The 20,058-nt window shown below is 41.4% G+C and overlaps 1 protein-coding gene across 6 annotated transcripts in view; it reads right to left on the reverse strand.

Moving 5' to 3' along the window:
* The window catches only part of lpp (LIM domain containing preferred translocation partner in lipoma), a 166,442-nt gene that overhangs the window by 49,738 nt on the left and 96,646 nt on the right, over positions 1-20,058 (reverse strand). For all 6 annotated transcript variants that reach the window (XM_055050210.1, XM_055050184.1, XM_055050217.1 and 3 more), the window contains one exon: positions 17,420-18,007. In XM_055050210.1, the coding sequence (XP_054906185.1) occupies positions 17,420-18,007 (588 nt within the window). The remainder of the gene's footprint in view (positions 1-17,419; positions 18,008-20,058) is intronic.

Genomic DNA, 20,058 nt, shown 5'->3' on the forward strand with positions numbered 1-20,058 from the left:
TCTAGAAAGCAGCTGGGCTGGGATTCCTTGGCACCCCGCGCCCCGCGCAGCCGTTATTAGCCTGGATCGCATGATGGGAGGATTAGTGGGAGATGAAAGGGGAGCTCTCCTCAGTGCTTCAGTATTTCTTTGTTCTCACCTTTAAATGCCTCGGCTTTTCTTAGAAACTGCTCACTGACCAAAAGGTGCCACGCACCGGAAATAGACACAACAACAAGCCGCACAAAGGAGAAACGCGGTAAATCTCTTTTAGAGTTCCCTTCGCCTCGCAGAAGGTCTGAGCCTGTCAACCCATGCTGTTAATTTAAGACAGTCAAGTAGACAGTTGAACACGGTTAATCTTCGCTCCACATCAAAAGCGGGTTGGAGAGCGAATGAAATGCACCCATTACCAGAAACAGACTCTTGACTTTAAGCTTCATTTATATCTTATCCAGCTCGCTGCCGCCCCGCAGCAACGCTCTGCCAGAGAGTTTAAAGCACCTTGTTAGGGAGTCTTTTGTGACAGCATGGAATAATTTTTCACTTGAATAAGAGAAAGAAATTGCTTCCCTGCGTGCTTTATGATTGCTTTGCGGCTCCTGTTCGGCTTTTCAGAGACAACAATGGGAGCTGTAAGGCAGCTGGTGCGAGTTTTTTTCCAGTTATGTCTGGCTTGGTTCTGTAAATTGTTTTGCCTGTGCCCTCAGGATACACGGGCCCCGGTTTCATTGAAGTCAGGGCTTAAATTTAGCGGTGACTGGGTTAACAGCTGCACCTGTTGTCTTCTCTTATGTACAACGAGTCTGAAGAGGCAGAAGGGGGCACAAGGGGTTCAGGTCATCCGTCTGCTTTCTTTCATCAGCAGTGATCCTCCTTGAAAGACATCCTGACGGGCTGCCGAACGCACTCGGACGGACCAAGACTTCAGAGGCTTGTAAATGCCAGAGCACTTGTAATCAAAAAACAACAATAAGACGTGAAAGTGGCCGCTGCTCGATGCGCAACGACAGAATCTGGGAGCTGGTCGCTGCCCGGCTGCCGAGTCTATGAATAAAGCTGTGAGGAGCGCTCAATGTGGAATTGGCATTGTGTCAAGAGTGATTAAGTGAGTGGTGGAGTGGAAGTGGGTGGGAAGGAAGCTGGAGGGAGAGGGGTGGCGGAGGGAGGGTTTTGCTTGTGAGACGTTCTCACCTGATACCCTGACTGCCAGGATCCAAACCTCAGGGCCTCTGTTTTCCCACCGAAGTGACAACAACTACTGCTCACAGGGCATCGGAGGTGCAACGGAGGAGGGCAACGCAACGAGAAGCTGACCCTGTTTTACACCTCACTGCCCCTCCGCCCCAATGGTGCGGATCGAGAGGGACGTAAAGATCTGGACTGTCACCTCAACACAACTCACAGGTCGCTCTCTGCTCTGCTTCAACCCAAAGGAAGTGGAGCTGAAGACAGGAGGTGACCGGTCAAGAACAAAAGTTACTGCTACAGAAACTTAACTGTTATAAAAAGATTTTGCCTGTAGCATTTCACGTCTAAAAGTGTTACGTAATCAGTAGCTTGAATTACTGCACCAACAATTTGGTACATCAACACGCTGTCGGCTGAGCAGCATGTTGCCAAACCTGTGACAGCTAAATAAAACAACACGATGAATCATTAAGGGGCAATATCATGTAAAACTGACTTTTTTTTAGCTTTACATCATGTTATAATTTTATTCCCTCATCTAAAAGTGTTGTTTTGATTCTTTCAAGCATGTTTTAGCAATTCTTTCATCTCCCTTGGCAACCACTTAGCTGTGCAAAATGACTGGGTGAACTCAGCGCCGCAACCTCGGAGCTGCAGTTTCCAAGCTTCCAAACATCCGGCTCACAGAGCAGCACTCGCCCAAGATGCCCACTCTCAGCTCCTTCAGACTAGCCAGCAGCAATTAGCAAATATCTGGTGGAACTGAGCATCTGCTGAGCTCATTATTGAGCTACTTCTTAGTACAACGCTGGTAAAAATAATAAAGGGTTAATAGTTAATGTTGTGTTGACTTCCTGGAGGAAAGAACAGGAGCTTCTTAAAGGGACAGAAACCAAATTTCAAGGTTGTTAAATTTCAAAATCAATTTTATTTTAAGTTACATTTTTATAACAACTGAAGGTAACATAGTTACTTCATTGTGCTATAAAATGATTGTATGTGGCAGGAAAACACTCAGCACTGCCCCTTTAAGATCTTGTTCTATGCCCCTTTTAACTCTGTGCACCTGCCCCGCCAACTGTCTCTGCACGGCCCTGTCTACTTAGTTTCTGTGTTTGCTGATGATTCAGAACCTCTCTGATCCACATCCAGAACTAAACTTGCTGCACGTCTCCCATTAAAACACCGGCTGTGATGGGAGATAGTGGTAATAGTTATAACTTGTCAAGATGTAACATGGACCAATGGAGACAAAATGAACTGTGATAGATCCCGACTATGATTCTTCTTCTACCTTTAGTCGAAACAGCACTCTGTGTCTACAGCAATATCCTTTGTTTGGAGTTTTGATCCTGGATTTTCTGACTCAACCTCGCTGCAATCCCTCTGCCCCCCAAAGTGTCTCTCTTTGGGCTACAATGAAAAAGAATGACTAGTTTAAGAGCCAAAAAGACACTTTTACCTTTTCACACACGATAGTTTTCTTTGTGAAAACTGCCATTCATTTAAAAGAAAGGTTTCTTTACATGGAGTCATTGCTTTGGGAAGTAGTAGGTCTGAGCAAGAGGTTCAGGCCATTAACATCAACACTTGTCGGCAGGGGGTCAGAGCAGGCAAACATGGGGACCATGTGCAAAGTGATTGGAGTATGATTCAGTTGTACATAATGAACTGTAGATCTGGACAGTCCGGACAAGTGTTTTAGTAAGTGATGACGCACTGTGTGATCACGTGACATGAGAACAACATATTGTCTCAAGGAAGTCAATGGGACAACCAGCAGCTATTAATTTTCTTCAATCAAGGTCAGCAATGTCCAGACCCTGAACAGAACATTGGTGTTGTGCAATAGCACAATGTGTGCTCCTGTGAGGTGAGCCAGAAACACAGCAGCCATTATAAGATAAACAGTCATCTTGACTTTGGCAGTCATTAGAAGCAATAGAGCCGCCCATGTTCAGTTCACAAGTCCTTAATTCTCACAAATATATTTAAATGATCACGATCACGAATGTTACTGGTTTATTTGAGCCCTTTAAACGTCGGTATTCTCCTTTTTTACATGGCAAACATGAACAAAGCCATTTTGGAGTCATTAAAACTTTAATTTTTTTAGAAGTGGGAAAAAAAGATACTGACTTTTTGGGCAAACGTTTGAACAGCATTACCCTCAAAGGAGAAAACATGGTTACTGCTGTGCGTGTGTGTGTGTGTGTGTGTGTGTGTGTGTGTGTGTGTGTGTGCGTGTGTGTGCGTGTGTAGGTGTGTGTGTTGTGTGGTTGTGTGTGTGTGTAGGTGTGTGTGGGTGTGTGTGTGTGTGTGTGTGTGTGCGTGTGTGTGTGTGTGTGTGTGTGGTTCACTATGAGGTTGTTATAGAAACAGGTCATCTTTATGGGGAAGTGACATCAATACATTTCTCCCCTTGATTTAAACTTTAAGTCATAACTTTGTGTTTTGCTGACAGTGTAAAGCGAATGTTCATTTCCGAAGCATCAACTAAAATTGCTTTATTTTGACATCTGTCCAACTGCTCTGTAATAAATTACATGCAAGATTTTAACTAAACATAATAGTCTGATTTGTGCAGAAAATGAATTATTATGGGGTCTGAGATGTTTCACTGAATAAAGTTCTGTAAATGTTTTATATTTTAGTGGTGAGGATTTTCTTTTGTACTTTATTCTCAGCAACGACGACAAGAACTTTGTTTGAAAAGCCATCTTTCAACAAATTTATGTAAAAACAAAAACAAAAAAAAACATAGCTTCCAAAAGAAATGTGCTTTGTATAAAATTTAGAAAGAATTTTCTTCTAGCTGTAGAAGAAAATTGAAGATAAATGATTCAGTGAAAATCAGCAGCATGCGGCTGCAGCAGCTCCATCTGTTGAGGCCTCTGCCTGGGCTGCACTCTGCACATCAAAACTAAGATTCTCGTTTTTTGGGGGGGTTTGTACCATATTCACTCTGCAATGCTTTATTACCCCTTACTTTTTAAAGGTTTATCGGCACTTCCCAATGTGGACAAGGGGTCTGATATTGGTGGGTTAAATTCAGACCCCCTTATGTGTTGAGACCTTTCAATTCACCGTGAGGAACAAATGTTCTTGGAGGACACGGGTTAGGTCAATCGGTCTCTCTAAACTGACCTTACGAGTAACTATGGTCATGCATGGTCGGTTGTCATGTGTTTGTGTGTGTCGGTCTGTAGCGGCTGGATCGCGACTATTAACTTGTGCCTCTTAGGCCTTGTCCAAAAGAAATCATAATTATTCCAAAAGTACCAAAGTGTCACTTCTAAAGTACATCATATTTTCCCAGAAATGTCATGAACTACACAAAACAACCCACAACAAAATGGTAGCCCTGTATGTGGAACAGTAGTGCTGCTAAAGAAATACACACAAGAAAAACAAAGATGACAAAGAGCATGACTGTTTGGATTATGGATGGAAACGTTGGTGTGTGTATTTAGGCTAAGAGGTGGGTTATGTGTCATGTGTAGAAATTACCCTACATGAGAACAGTTTTGTGCACCATGTATTAAAAAGTATTGTTTCCAGACACAAAGTTTTTACTTGTGGACACAAGAATGAAACATTTTAGTCTTGCCACTAACAAGTAACACTTAAAAAAACAGTGGTAGTAAACTCTTTTTCAAAATTCCAATAATCTAGTGTCCCATTTTGATTGAAAAAGGTCTAAAACAACCTTTGCTACTTGTTGACTTGATTTTCTTGGCCGTGTGATAATAGAAAATGCAGTTTGCTTTGGTTTATTGACGTTATGACGGACAGTAACATTTTGACGACTTAAAAGTTGTATCCTCCTAATTAGGTCAATCTTTTTTCTTCTTTTGCTTTGTCCAAATGCAACAATGAGATCAAACAGGACAAACAACAACACCAACAAAAACCCCCACTAAGCTGAATGTGACGACAACAAGAGAGGAAGCAGAGCCCCAACGAACAACAGCTAAACCCTAAGCTGTGTCTGTATACCTGCAGCCGTCAATCAGCCTCATAGTGCCTCTGTGCTGCTCACCAATGCCAAACTGCACTTCAAACCTCAAGCAGACGCCTTACCTTTAATAACGGCTCAAGATTCCCGTGCACCATCAGCACAAACTCAGGGAGACATAATCACTCGCAGCCATATTTATCCACAGATTAAATGATGATGGACTTCACAATGGCAAATGCTCTTTACTGTCAATGGAGCTGCAGCTTTAAGTCAGGCTTCAGTCGGCTCAATCTGACATCCCGCTTCCTTTTGTTTCCCCAGATCACAATGGAATTATCTGAAATGGACAGAGAGCCATGAAAAAGCAAATAAGGCCTATTAAGGGGTAATAATAAAACCCAGCAACAAGCAAACGGACCACTGCATTAGTGAGGGTTCATGAGGGGATTGGACCTTTATTATTGGATTGAAACCGTCTAAAAATATGTATTTGTTGCCGCAACACTAAACGAGCGATTACAGCAGCTTAGGCGACTCAGTTTTACCACAACAATGAAAGGATTGCTGGATCGGGCCCACTCTCCGTTCCGGGGAGTTTCTGCGTGCTTCCTGCATGTCTCTGTGTGTGTCGACAACCGAACGACCAAGTCGCTTTTAATTTGAGCCTTTCATTAGGACGAAAAAACACCAATCATTTGGTCCTTCCTTGGGGGAAACTGAAACTTGGATGAGCAACACAAAACCACTCATTATGTCAAGTTAAAGAAAACACAGCACTTCAGGACATTTGTGCTGATTGTTGGAGATTTTGAGCACATCGTTTGTAAGTCCAGCATTCAAGCAATATTATTCCTCTTAGGAACTTGTAGAACAGGGTCTGAAGAGGTTTTTATGACAGTGAAATAGCATGAGCCCCATGGTTTTATCAGTGCTTAAATTAAGGCTATCGTGCATCCAGCAGTGGCTACTTTCCTGTCGCATGAGGCTTTCCTGTCGCATGTGTCTACTTTCCTGTAGCTGGCATGTAGCCTCATGCCAGCTACAGATCTGATTATTTATAGTCCGACCACGGCAACTGAGCAACTGCCAGAGGTGAGTGGCCGGCGTTGGCAAATGAGAAAACGACTCACTTGTCTTAGCATTAGAGAAGCTAATGACCAGCATGCTTGGTGACCCGCTTCATTCCCTACTTCCTCTGCTGGCCATTAGCATGGATAGGCTAGGAATGCTAGCCTGGATAGGATAGGCTAGCATTGGAAAGACTGGCACGGCTGAGTTTCTGAGTCTTTACAGGTGCTGAGTGGCAAGTCTGCATATAACATCTGAAAGAACCACAATGTGATGCCGGCATTAACATACAGTATTATACGGAGCTGAAATTAGCTTCTGATTTGATGACTTGAAATTGTGATGTCACAAATTCTGACATCACTGGTGAAATTTTTTATTTCTTCCTTTTAAAGGTGTTTGTTGACATCAAACGTTGGATCGTGACATTAAGGTCCAATCAGGTGGTTTCTATTGTTTTCTAATGAATTCTGGCATCACGGTCCACTGATGCCACTGTTACTGTGGTCTCAGCTTTAGTTCACTTCATGTTTGACTCCAGAGGCCCACATGATTGTTTCTGCAAAGTGGCAAAGCAAGCCCACATCATCACCCTTCCACCACCATGCTTCCTGTCTTTCTTTTTTTTTTTTGCACATTTATTTTGTAGTTCATTTATTCATTTCATAATGTTTTGTGACATTTTGTAAAGCTATGTTACGTATTTCATGGACTTTTATTTTTTAACTTCGTTTTTTTCAGGGTCTTTATGTTCTCATAAAATAAATAATAGATAAAACAGACAAAATAAACTCCTAGTTTTTTATTTTTTTATTTCATGGGAACACTTTTTTATTTTATAAAGTATTTATTAATTATTTATCAATAACAGTATTTATATCTTTAGTCATGAATGAAATGTTTGTGAGAATTCTTGAAATTTGGCTGAATTTCTAGTATAAATAATTTGTGATAAAGTCAGATTTTTATGTTTTTTACTGGAAGGCATATAAATCTCGCTTTGGCATTACTACTTATTGATGCTTTTCACTTCGACTTTGGGGGGGTTACAAGGCTGAAATCCAGGTCCATACATGAACAGAGAATGGCTTTACTTGAGCCAAAGCTGCATTTTCCTGGCTGTCCCTTTTATTTAGGTTTGCTTTCCGGTGACACAGCAGATCACTTTCACAGAAAAGTGGCGCAGTGACTCAGTCAGAAGCCTGACCAGGCACATTTCAGGCGAACAAGGAACCTGCTCGCCCTTCTGATTGCAGGTGCTCTACTTAAGATGCAAAACTAAACAGCATAATTTCCCGAGCTGAAGCTGCCCCGTCACTTTTCCATCAGCCGCATTATCGATTCATTTTATGCAAATGCACACAAAAGGGGGTCTGAATATATTTGTGGCTTTATGTAATCCAGTTGATGAATTTGCTTGCCTGCAATGCTAAACAGGTTATGAGTAATCTGCGCTGCGTTACACTTTGAGGAGAACCATTACAGCGCTGCAAAAATTAAGCTTAGGGCCACGTTCTGAGGAGGCGCAGATAAAGTATACATTCTCTCCAAACAAAATAGGTCATGCTGTTTCAGCTCCAATTAAATGCTGAAGAAAAAAAAAATATCAGTCAACCGTAGAGCAGCTGTGTACAGAGCAGATAATTAAAAATTAACCGATTCTATAACTGACGGGTTTTTATGTTTTGTTTTGGGGTTGTTTTTTTTCCCACAGAAGCTCAAATCTGTGGCGTTAACAGAATTCACATAGCATGATCGACCCGTGCGCGTTCGCGAGACACGGAACGTATGTACAAGGGCCTTTCTACGCATGGAAGATGGTGCGTGCATAAAAACTAGGTCATCTGTTCAGAACTGACACATCCCCCTGCAAACAGATATTTGAAAATCAGAGAGAGTCAAAGAGAGAGGGGTGCCACGAGCAATCTGGGGAGAAAAAACACCCCCAGAAAAAACAACCACAACAACAAATGACTGCACAAATTGCCGGGACTGAGATAAAACTTATTTGGCGCCTCTCGGTGTACCATTACAGTCCTGTGAACTGCTGCTAACGCCATATTAAAACAGGATGCAGGTTTTCCTGGTTTTGGGTGAGAGAGCCGCGCCTCCGTCCGGCTCCGGCCTCATCTGGGAACCTGGGATCTATATTTAAGGCCCGGTGCGGCGGACATAATGACGGCCCGCACGGGTCAGTCTCCTCAAGTCCATGTCCTGGCAACGAGCGCATCCCTTCTGCGATCCGCGCCGCCGTCCACCTCCTGTGTAATTTCACCTCCTCGGCAAAATAAAACCATGATTTATCCGTGTCACTCCCCACCTCTAAACATCATCTGGATGACAGTCTGACCCAACAGCCAATACCTCAGAGGGGGGGAGAGGGAGTCGCTTCCTTGATTAGACGAAGATGTGGAAGAAAACAAACAAAAAAAAAGAAAAAAAAAAGAGAAGTTTAGAAAGTGCACACGTTTCAGAGTCTCCAACCCGGGGGAGGAATAAAAGCCCCCCTATTTGTGGGCAGGAGGAGGATGTGAGGAGCTCAGGGAGGAAGAAAGTTTCTGCAACTCTCTATAAACAACAGGGGAACTTGTTTGTGAGCTTTACTTTGATTGGGGTGGTGGGGGCCGGGGGTGGGGTATATGCACATGAAGAGCCAACAGGGGACACTGTTCATGCAGAGGAAGATGGGTTTGGTTGGGGCTCTACAGTCTGAAGCCTGCTTCCCATCATACGGAGTAGTTAATGTGTCTGGATGTGGATTAACGCGGTCAAATTCAGTTTACACAAGATGCCTGTTTATTTTAACCTACATCTTAAATGATAAATTTCTCTGGATTTTGTCAAGTTTTTCTATAAAACGCAAATTTCCGTGTGTTTTAATGAGCTCTAAAGTGGCAAGTGGGGAAAATTTGTGAAGCGCAGCAAAAGATGGGACACATTTTGTTTAAAGAAATTACAATCAAATTTATGTCTGACCTTTTCTTAAGTTTGCTTTTCGGGAACACACCTGATCACTTTCACAGAAAAGTGGCACAACAATCCTCGTGTTCGTGTGGAGGATTTAAAATTAGACTTTGACTGGGATTCACAAAAGCATTGTTTTTTGTTGTTGCTTTCTTTACGTCCTGTGGCATTATAAGCCGTTTGAGTGGCGCAGCAGATTTATTTTCACAAGTGGAGCATTACAACTTTTGCCATGTTACTCCACTGATACATATCATAAATATAAGTAGAAATTGTTTGGAATTTATTTCCATTGCAGCAGATGGAGACGGTTTAAAATGAAACAAGGAGATAAGAGAGGAAGAGGAAAGAACAAAGAAAAATAAAACTAAACTGAGAGACCACAGCAACAAACAATCACATTATAATTATAACGTCACTAAAAAGTACACTGTAAAATGAACACAAGGTGTTTTTAGTGGCAAACGCAGCCAAGTGTAGTATTTCAATTATTTAAATGGGTGGCTTCCAATTGTGTGATTTAGGTCCCTTAATTTAATATAAATCAGCTTTCCGTAGGTTTAGAAACTTTCATTTTTGTCAATTATTCTCACTTTGTTTCTCATTTAGTCTACTGTATTCACATGTCAGACACAAAATACAAGTACAGTCAAGGTGTCTAAAAACAACAACAAAAAGTTAATATGGAATTTAAAGAGATAAATGATAATCCATTCATTAAAAGAGTTTTCTTCAGATCAGAACCTTTGCAGCCCAACGGGACAAACATCAGCTTCTCCCCTCTGCAGACGCAGGAGCAGAGCGGATCAGCCAAGAACAAACTCAGCTGGGATATTTCAGATTGCTCCAGCTCACTGGGCTGCAATGACAGCTATCGATCTGCTGGGTTATTTAGCAGCTGTGCTGTTTGTTTCACAGGGTCAGGAGGTGAACAGTACGGCAGGGAGGGAGTTATTTAAGAGCAGGCAGAGTGACAAACACCTAAGACAAAAAAACACTCCACGGTTGGGAGTGAAGCGGCCAATCGGCAGCTGAGAAATCCAAACGTGACATTCAGCTCAGAACCTCCAGAGTGAAATCAACAGGCTGATGTGGAAACCGATCGGCAGTTTGTCACACAGCTGACTTCATCTGCTTTTACACTCCTACTGTCATCAGACTTTAAAGGATCCTTAGAAATTCTGACTTTAGCTCAACACACTGACCCAACAGGTCAGGGTTTTGTGTGTGTGTGTGTGTGTGTGTGTGTGTGTGTGTGTGTGCGTGCGTGTGTGTGTGTGTGTGTGTGTGTGTGTGTGTGTGTGTGTGTGTGTGTGTGTGTCTGTGTGTGTGTGGTGTCACTTTGTTCTTGGACTGCATCGGAGAAATACAGATTCTTCATTTTCATAACGTTTGTGCTGTAATACTAGTAAAAAGTGTAGAGCACACTACAAAAACTGAAATCTGACTTTGACTAAACAGCTCAGGTTAAAGGGATTTATTCTTGTTTTGACTCTGTTAAGATACTTTTTTCCAATAAGGTTTTAATGTCAGAAAATATTCTAATTTCCCATCATAAAAAGTCCTTTTCAGAATATTTCTAGAGCTCTCTCAATAAGACATTAAAACTCGATATTAAGAATTTACCAGTATATGCTAGAAACTATAAAATCAATAGTTACAAAGCAACTTCACAACCATTTCACGCATTCATCCATATATGGGCTATTGTTGCTTCTAACATTTATTTACCGTTACATTTTTTTCTTGAAAGGGAGGGTAAAGTTTAGTGTCATGCTTCAAGTAGCTAACCAGCAGTGATCAAAAGCAGGGGTAGATCTGTACTAGCTTCATAAACTTGGAGAAACCTCAAATCCTTTTAAAACCTTTATCCGTCAGAGACAGCAATTTACTCCATGTGTGCTAATTTCAGCTAAACAGGAAAAGGCTCGCAGCAATGCTACTTTAAAATCTTTGAGTAACACAACTCCGCGTTGGCCCTCCCGGCTCTGATCTCTCGTTAATGAGTCTATTGACGCTGGAGGTCCGTTGAGCAGCAAAACTGTTTCAAACATGGAAGCAACCGTTGATGTGTTGCTATGAGAAAGGCGCCTATAAACAGACCCACATCGAGTTTCAGACTTCAAGGATCAGGTCCAGCAGAGTGACCTTTTCTCTATAAAGGAGTCAGTAAACAGATCCACTGGGGACCACCACCGTGAACTGTGTCATTTGACAACATGGTTGGTGGCACAGCAGTAATTTTAAACAGCACCACGTACATGCCGAATGCCAGGAGAGCCTAACTGATCCCCGTCGCCGAGCTCGACCCGCTTCGGAGCAGGAAAACCGTGTGATGTTCCTACAGGAGAATGTGCGCTGCATCATTACAAGGCGGTCAGTCAGTCAACTGATACGAGGCCACAGATTTAGTATTCTTAACTAACATGAGCTTCAGGGTGAGAGGCTGGAACTGCCTTATGTGGTGCCCTTAATGTGTGCATTACCGGAGCTCTGCTCACACTCCACTTATCACACAATTTCATGTCTGATTTTAGTAATTACGTTTTTTCACAGGCTTAATGTAAAAGTAGAACTAGAGGAATGGTGGAAGTGGATACAAATCCTTAAATGTGTTCAACCCAGGATAGCGATAGCTAAATCTGTAGACACTATGTTCGAGAAAAAACTCATTCTATTTACATGAGACTCATTTGTGTCATGTAAATAGTAATGCATTTTTTTAAAAATAAAAACAACTCCTTTCCATTTGAGACTCCAAAAAACAGAGATTGTTACATCTCTGTAACCTGTCATCAGACAGCCTGCCGCCTTTATTGTCTTAACTATTATATTCAAAATGTCAAGTTCAAAAAAAAGTGTCATCCTGCAGAAGAGGGCAAAACTTCATGGCACCAAAACTGCTCAATATTTCTGAGAAATCTCAACTCTGACTCAAAGTAACATCAAGTTGCTATGGGCATATTAATTCAATCAGCAAACAAATTCTAAGTTGCTAATGTGATGGTGAGCGCTCTTACCAATTTAGCCACAGACCATGTAGCTACGTTTTATACTCTTACTTTGAAGTAAGAAAGGAAATAGTTCTCCAGTGTCCGCTTTGTGCTGACTCGACTAACAAAGCTGAATCACACTAACTAGCACTGTGTGTACTGTGTAGAAAACCACCAGAAAAGCTCCATCTGCATTGTCAGACATCACAATTAGCTAACTGTTAGCCGCTAATGATGCTAATGTTGACATTTGCGTCAGAGCTTCTTACCAGCACTTCTTTCATATGCCTGGGCTTTATGGAAAATGACTGCTTCAAAATCAAAACCACACACACAACATAAAGATTACCTGGTTCTTACTAAAACTGAAGAGTTTCTATGAAACATAGAGTAAGATTTATTAAACTTTCATTTCATTTGTGAAGTTACAACACAGAGCATTTTCAGGCCATTTTACAGTATAAACACCATCTTAAAATTGAACAAGCATAAAATTCACAGTACTGGGTTATTGTGTACACCGACTACAACTTCCTTAAAACACAGTTTATCCTTTTTGAAAACATAAAACGGTTGTTCATTTAAGCAGTTTTCTCAATACTGGGTTATCCTGTGGGTTGACTGTATTGTTGGAAACATGGACAAAAACTAAATCTTTGACATACAGCTTGTCCAACTGAACTTAAAACTCCAATAGATGTAAAAAAAAATCTGACTTTTCTACATATATTAAAATATTCTTGAAGTGTAGGAGGGACACAGAAAAATACATTTGAAAGACAGAGAGCACTGAGGTATAACTGGAGTATTAATTGTCTGACATAAGCTGGTTTGCTTTAAAACAACAACAAAAAAAGAGGTAAAAATCACGCTTATGTTTGTAATTGGGCTGTCAAGACAATATCCCAGAGAAACTGCCTGGAAAATGTTCTAATTATACTCTTAGGTTCATTACCTGAACACATCCAGCCACTCACCCACACACAGGCTTATTTTCTACAGGCAAGATTTTTCAGAGAGCTACTGTATGTTACTATATAAAAGAAAGTGCTGGACAGAAATAGACAATGCGTCCTTTATGTGAAACGGCGTTTGAACGACAAATGAATACACGTGTATTTGAAAAGACGCTTGAATTCGAGGCAGCTTTTTTTAATCTCACTTTGTTGACGTGGTAAAAAATAGAGAACGGCTTTAAGATTTTTCTCAGAAAGTATTTATTGGTTTTTAATGCTGCTGCCAGAGGGAAATTTCTGTCCAGAACACTATAAAGAGAAGAAAGATTATATTTAGAGGAGCTCTCTCTATGATGGCACTGTGAAGAAATTAAGCAAGACTGAGGGTTATTTACAACAGATAAAAAAACAAACTAATCTGACGGGAATGTTTTTTTTTCCTCAATATAAAATCTCTAATCGTGGAAAAAATAAAAAGAAAGATGGGTTGATTTGTTTGAGTAAAACTGGCAAAGAACAAGTGCAATTTGTTTCAAGGTGTGTCTACACAGTAAAGATCACAGACTTGCAGATAACATGCCTTGATCTTGTTGAAGCCTTGGGCTCCCGCTTTGTAGTTACACATTTTAACTCTGCGCCAGCCGCACAAGCCTCTCTAGTGATCTGGAGTGGAGCTGCTAACCCTCCACTCCGTCTGCCTGCATGTTTTGGTTTTTTTTTAAGGCCAGGCCATGCCGTGCCTCTCATGCTTAGGGTAAGTGGGGTCGCCCAACTGAGGTGATGATATCACACGGGAAAAGGTTCACCCCCGATCAACTTACAAGTGCAAAGGGTTCAAGTTCAGCAAACAAAACAACCAGCCGTTTCTTGAAAACCATAAAGCCAAACCACAATGACAGTCACTCTGACTTTAGAAAAAACACAAAGTTAAATCAACTTATGCCACAATTCAAAACATCAACCATTAAAAAACTTGACTGATGAGATGGGACTAAAGGTTTCTGGCATTAGGTTGCAGAAAATATGGAATTCTGTTTGATACATTAGCTTTGTTTCTCGACTTTATGAAAATAGTGCAATGCTTTCATCAAAACTGTTTACCTTCTGGTAATTTGTATTTTGTTGTGCTGTGAGAGATCCAGTTTCTTATGAATCAGCAGTAAAAACATTTGATAGATTAGTAACATAAAAAGGTAAGATATTGTCATTAGGAGTGTGTTAAAACAAGTTCTAGTAAATGTCAGCGACAGCTGGTAATGGGCTGCAAAATATGTTTGTGTTTGAGATTCAACATTCTGTGACTGGCTTTTGCAGCGTGTAGAGATGACATTAAAGGTACAGTATGAAAAAAAGGTTTTGCATATTTCATAAAACTATTACTATGTAGTGGCAGTATGACATGACACAGGTGATCTGTGGAAACATGAAATTCTCTACCTTCTCACAGTGCTATTTTTAGAAATACTCAGCTCTGTCAGAAACAACCAATCAGAGTAAGGAGGAGGGCCTTAGCGTTGCCAATCACTCTCATGTACCTGCCGGTAACAGTTCTGGGTTTTTCATTATAGTTCAGTTTTACTTCTTTGTTGTTGTTTTTTTTTTTTGTACAATTTAGTTAGTTTTAATTAGTTTTCAGAATTTTGCTAGTTTTTATTAGTTAAATGTTGCTTAGTTTCAGTTTAGTTTATATTAGTTATGGTAGTAGTTTTAGTTTTTTCAGACTTTGGTCAATTTTTAGGTGCAGAATTGAAAAAGGTCAAAATATCAAGTTGCAATTATCTGTACATCGATAAAGTAATGGATACTTAAAAGAAATGTTTTCAATAATTGCTCAACAGCAATAATTACTGACTCTGGTTTTTTATCCCAACTTTTGCTGTCGCCATTTTGCCGACCAGCATTAAGAGCTGTAATTTGCAGACAGCTAATATTAACTGCATATGTGGGGGCTGGGGGGTCTTATTTCATATTATTATATTATTTTGAAAGGCGAATAAGTAGTAATAAAAACAAAAACAAAGGATATTTTTGTCTATAACTCGTACGTTTTAGTTTGATAAATGCGCAATATAATTCCAGTTAGTTTCCCTCATTAATGATCATTTTTATTTATTTCAGTTGACAAAAATGGTTTCTCAGTTTCAGTTGTGGTTATGCTGCTGGGTTCAGTCAGCCATGATAACCTCGGAGGCCAGAAAAGTTTGAAACGCACTTGAGGTTGACCTTCCAGAGGGCCTTTCACTGTCTGCGGTTCCAAAATAATCCTCGCCTTGTCAAACGTCACTCAAGCTCAAACTGTTGCACAAAGTTACCATCCAGCTTAGCTTTCCTCTAATTTCACAAAACAAACAAAACACAGAGAGACTTGTGGAAATTGGTATGTTAGCCAGCAAATCTGTAAGAACTGCATGGAGATCAAGCAGTGGTGAAAGTAAGTAGTGTGTCGGGATAAGAAACCGTCACACACACGCACGCACAAGCGCGCACGCACGCACGCACACACACACACACACACACACACACACACACACACACACACACCTTGGTTGAGGCTTCAATTCAGGACGATGCGGGGTGAAGCAAAGTGCAGAGATTACGGGGCTCCAATCCGAGCCGTTTATCTTGGACTTCTAATGAAACTGACCTTCTATGAATACCCCTAATTATGTGAAATGATCCTTTTAATGAAGTCTTCAATCACAGTCACAGATCCCCCAGCTGACAGAGCTGCGGCTGTTATGTAAAAATCGTCGTTCGCATGAAGAGAGGGGGAGGTCAATTTTTCTTTTATTATTGTGACAAATGCAAAATAGTTCCTCTAAATTGACTGCATTTTTGTCTCATTTCCACAACAAATTAACTGAAGAGCGAGCTTTTCAAGCAGATTAAGAGGCGTTTGTAGAAGGTAATGAACATGTCACAACATCGGGTCGAGCAGAGCCATGATGGTATAGTTGGCTTTCTTTCTAATCGGCGTTTCGGAAGATCTCGGCTTAGTTTTTAAGCGACAGATCAGAGATGGCGTTGACTCCATGATGCAAACGGTTTTGGGTGTTGAATTTTGGGTTTCCAGACATTTTTAAAGGCATGAAAACAAAGCAGAGAAGGTGGGGGTTGTTGGAGTTGGCGATGGAGCGTTACCTTGCTTCACTGCATCCTTGGGAAAGCAAGACAAATATATACATAAAGAGCAGAAGCTATGGCTGCAAAATTAGCAAATTGCTTTTATCTGAAATCAAAGAGACTTCTACAAATCTATTAAACGCCACCTTTTGTTTTCTCTTTTTTTTATGGTTTTGTTTTGTTTTAAATAATGCATCATACTGGGACCAAAGCCAGCTTTTCCAGCAAAATGTAGACTCTTTGTTTTGAACAAATATAATTAGAGTTATTTTTAATGTACTTGCTGCGATGCTGAAGCTAATTTGTCTTTGGTAAAGCGCAGTCCTTGATGAGCTATTCCCCGAGGCTGAGAGGCCCAGTTTGGATTTTTGAACCAGCATAAAATCCTTGAATTAAGGAAAACTCAAGGGCCCTCTACTTTCCAGAGATCGGCGAAGGCTGGGCATGTTGAGATGTGAATAGATGTCTCAGTGGCATCCGCCGCTCCATTCTGAGCAACAGGACAGGGTTTTTATTATTCCGCTCCATTAAGTTTTGTTCTATTAAAAAAAAAAGTCCCAAACACGATCTATTGTTTTGTAATATTTCTGCCCAAATTACATGTCTCTTTATTTCTATAGAATCTGCTTTTTAAATAGTTTACTGAAAGCCAGTTGGAGCTCTGCTTTTCATGTGAAAGAGGGACAACTACCAAGTTTTTTATTTTTATAATTTTTAAAATCATCTTTTTGCATACTGCAGAGAGAACTGGGAAAATAAAAGTGCACAAAAGAGAAACAGAGAAGGAAAGAGAGCGAGAAAGCAAGCAAGCAAAAGAAAGACAGAACGAATGATGGAGTGAGAGAGCAAGAAAGAAAGACAGATAGAACAAAAGACAGAAAGAAAGAATGAGTAAGGAAGCAAGCAAGAAAGAGAAAGACAGAAAGAACAAAAAAAAGATCAAAACAAACCAGTTTCTCGGTTGGTGACTGCATGCCGTTTTTATGACCTTTTTTGTGACTTTATGATGTAAAACACTGCTTGCTTTAATGTGTTTTATGCAAATATTTGTGATTGATTGACACCAAAGTGTTTTGAATCAAATTGAATGTCTTCAGTAACATCTTAAAGACTCTACATACGCCTAAGTTCTGATTGCAATAATCCAGATCCAGGTTTGTGCAGGAGCTCAGTGAGCGTCTTACCTTCGGTTGAACTTCTGGACCGGCAGTGTACGGAGCCAAGCTTGGGGGAACATCTGTGATGTAGGTTTTCCTGGGGCCTGGCGGTTGGTACACCGGGCCAGGGGCCGGGTCGGGCCTCCTGGAGCTAACTCCGCCCAGCTGTGGCCCCCCGGGGTACTGCTGCTCCTGATATGCCATGGGGGAGAACCCGGGTTGTGGCGGCCCGTACGCAAAGTCGGGACCTCTGGGCTGCGCGGGCATGTACTGCACCTGAGCGGGGCCGCGGATAGGCTGCTGGCCGTAATGGTGACCGGCCGGCGCTTGGTGCTGGGGGCCGGGCTGGGCCGGCCTCACCTGGACGTTGAAGGTGGGCTGGCTCGGGGTCGACGCTGTGGTGTAGGAGGCCGGGATGGGCTGAGGAGACATGTTGCCTTGAGGCCTGGCAACGGGGCTGACGGGGGGAGGCGGCACGGACGAGACGCCGCCTTGAGGTTGAGGTTTGGGCATCGTCTTCTTGGTGGCAGTCAGAGGCGGCTGGTTGGGGATGACCATGCGCTTGTAACCCGTCACCGGAGCATTGGGGGTAGAGCCGGCCGAGGAGCCGGCGTTCTGAGAAACAGGAGAAAAGGTTTGATTCAAAACTCGGAACAAAGTGACTCACTTTCAAAACATGTCTGTATTAAGCTCTTAACCTCGGCCCTTCTTGTTTTCAGATTCTAAGCGCTCGAGGAGAGAGCTGGACTATTCGCAGCTTTCTACTCCAACATGCTTCGATCCAACACTCAGTATTTTGAAATTGTTGCGTTTCCATCAACTCGGAAATGCAATTAAAATGCGAATAAGTTTGATCACGTAATAAGTCACAAAGACAGCAGCCTTCATCCTCCAACCACTTCCTGTTGCCTTCTTCAGGAAGTGAAGGTGTTATTATTTTAATGATTCAATAATAATACTTAAAGATGATTAAATAGGCCTGCCATGTAACCCCTGTGATTACTTCATTTAAGGTCAACTTACATTTAAAAAAAATAGCTTGAGACATTTTAAGGCCTGGATTTTAGATACCTGAATTGAAAACTTTCTAAGAGTTTGTAAGGACACCCTGTGTTAGAAATGTTAAAAACTCCAAATAGATTTACTCTCATTTCAGAATTGTCCACTACCTTGTGCTGTAATGTACAACATCCCATCTTAAAAAAAGAGAAAAGTTTAACAAGTTTGAATACAGCGAGCCACTGTACTTTATGATTCATTCGGCCGCTTTGTGCTGTTGAGGCTTCCTGGACAGCAGAAAAACTACCCCCTCCATAGCTCCCTATAATCTATGGATAATAAAGCGAGAAGGGAGTTAGGAGGGGGAAAAAAATTGCTTGGCAAAGGATACTATGACAGCCGACTGGCAGTGGCAAACGACACTTCTGCTGACACCAGCTGCTTGTACGCAGGAGCTGTTAAATCACTGAAATTTGTGGCGCTGATGTTCCTGGGAAGAGGTGGCAGTAAAGCAGCAAGCCTCTGCTGAGATCCTGAATGACTGCAGCATTTCGATCTCGTGTCCAACAAAATATAGAAGCTTAAAAAAAAACGCGGGCAAGCAGCAGAGAGCTTCACTGAGATATTCGAGACTCGTACGGCGAGCCTCTCTCTCTGACGGTGTTTTTTTGTTCACCAGCGACGCATATTGGTGTCAGACGTTCAACCATTCTAAAAAAGGTCTATCATTAACCTTGGATGGCCTTATTAGGTTACCGCCTGAAGCCAAAACTCAGAGTCAATTAGTAAATCTGCAGCACCACAAGAACAGAAGAAAAAAGAAAAAAATTGAACACTTGTAGCCTTGTCTTCCAAAATGGGGCAATTGCTTCCCCCTCAAAGGTGATCAAAGCTGTGAAGACAAGTCACAAATAGGGAGGTTTTCCTCTAGCTGACAAAAAAAAAAAAGAAATCAGTGAAAACACATCACTCTGCTATCCTCCTCATGCTCAGGGATAAAGAAAATTCCAAGTTTTGGTAAAACACATCAACTTTGTGAAAATCCTATCTAATCTAAGCCCCAAAGGAACCGATGGAAAAAAAGCTCCAGAAAATTTATTTATTTTTTTGCGCTCTCGCTCTGATTTCTGCCTCACTGATTAGCGCTGATGTTTATTTAAAAAGTGTGTCTGTCTGCATATGTATGGAAACGGCTCCACTATGCCCTTTAGGAAGAGATATTACTTAATTTAAATGTTTCATGGCTTTTAAATACTTGAGATTATTCATTTATCTTTGAGGCCTTAGAACCTACAGTAACATTTAGTTTGCACGGAGCAGGCAATGCAAATCGGCCCCCTCAAAACGATTACGCTGTCATGGTGGGTTTTCCACAAATTACATTAAGAGAATAGATTCATCCTTTTCTGGGGGAGAAGTGGGGAGGGAAGCGAGGGGGGTCTGGATGAAATTAATCAAATGTTTTAATATCGGAGCAGAAAATGTCTCTGTAGTGGAAAATCCTGCCAAATGAACTGATTCTACAGTTTGTCTTGGATTGGTCAGCTTCAGTGAGATCAAAGGCAGAGGGTATCAGGCCTAAACAAGATAAGTAATGAGTCAGAGAAAATAGATGTAGATTATTATGCTATGTAATAGAGTATTATTAGAAAGCCGGCCAGTGGACC

This window comes from Poeciliopsis prolifica, unplaced genomic scaffold (genome assembly GCF_027474105.1).
Source record: "Poeciliopsis prolifica strain line A6 unplaced genomic scaffold, Auburn_PproV2 SCAFFOLD002, whole genome shotgun sequence".
Lineage (NCBI taxonomy): Eukaryota > Metazoa > Chordata > Actinopteri > Cyprinodontiformes > Poeciliidae > Poeciliopsis > Poeciliopsis prolifica.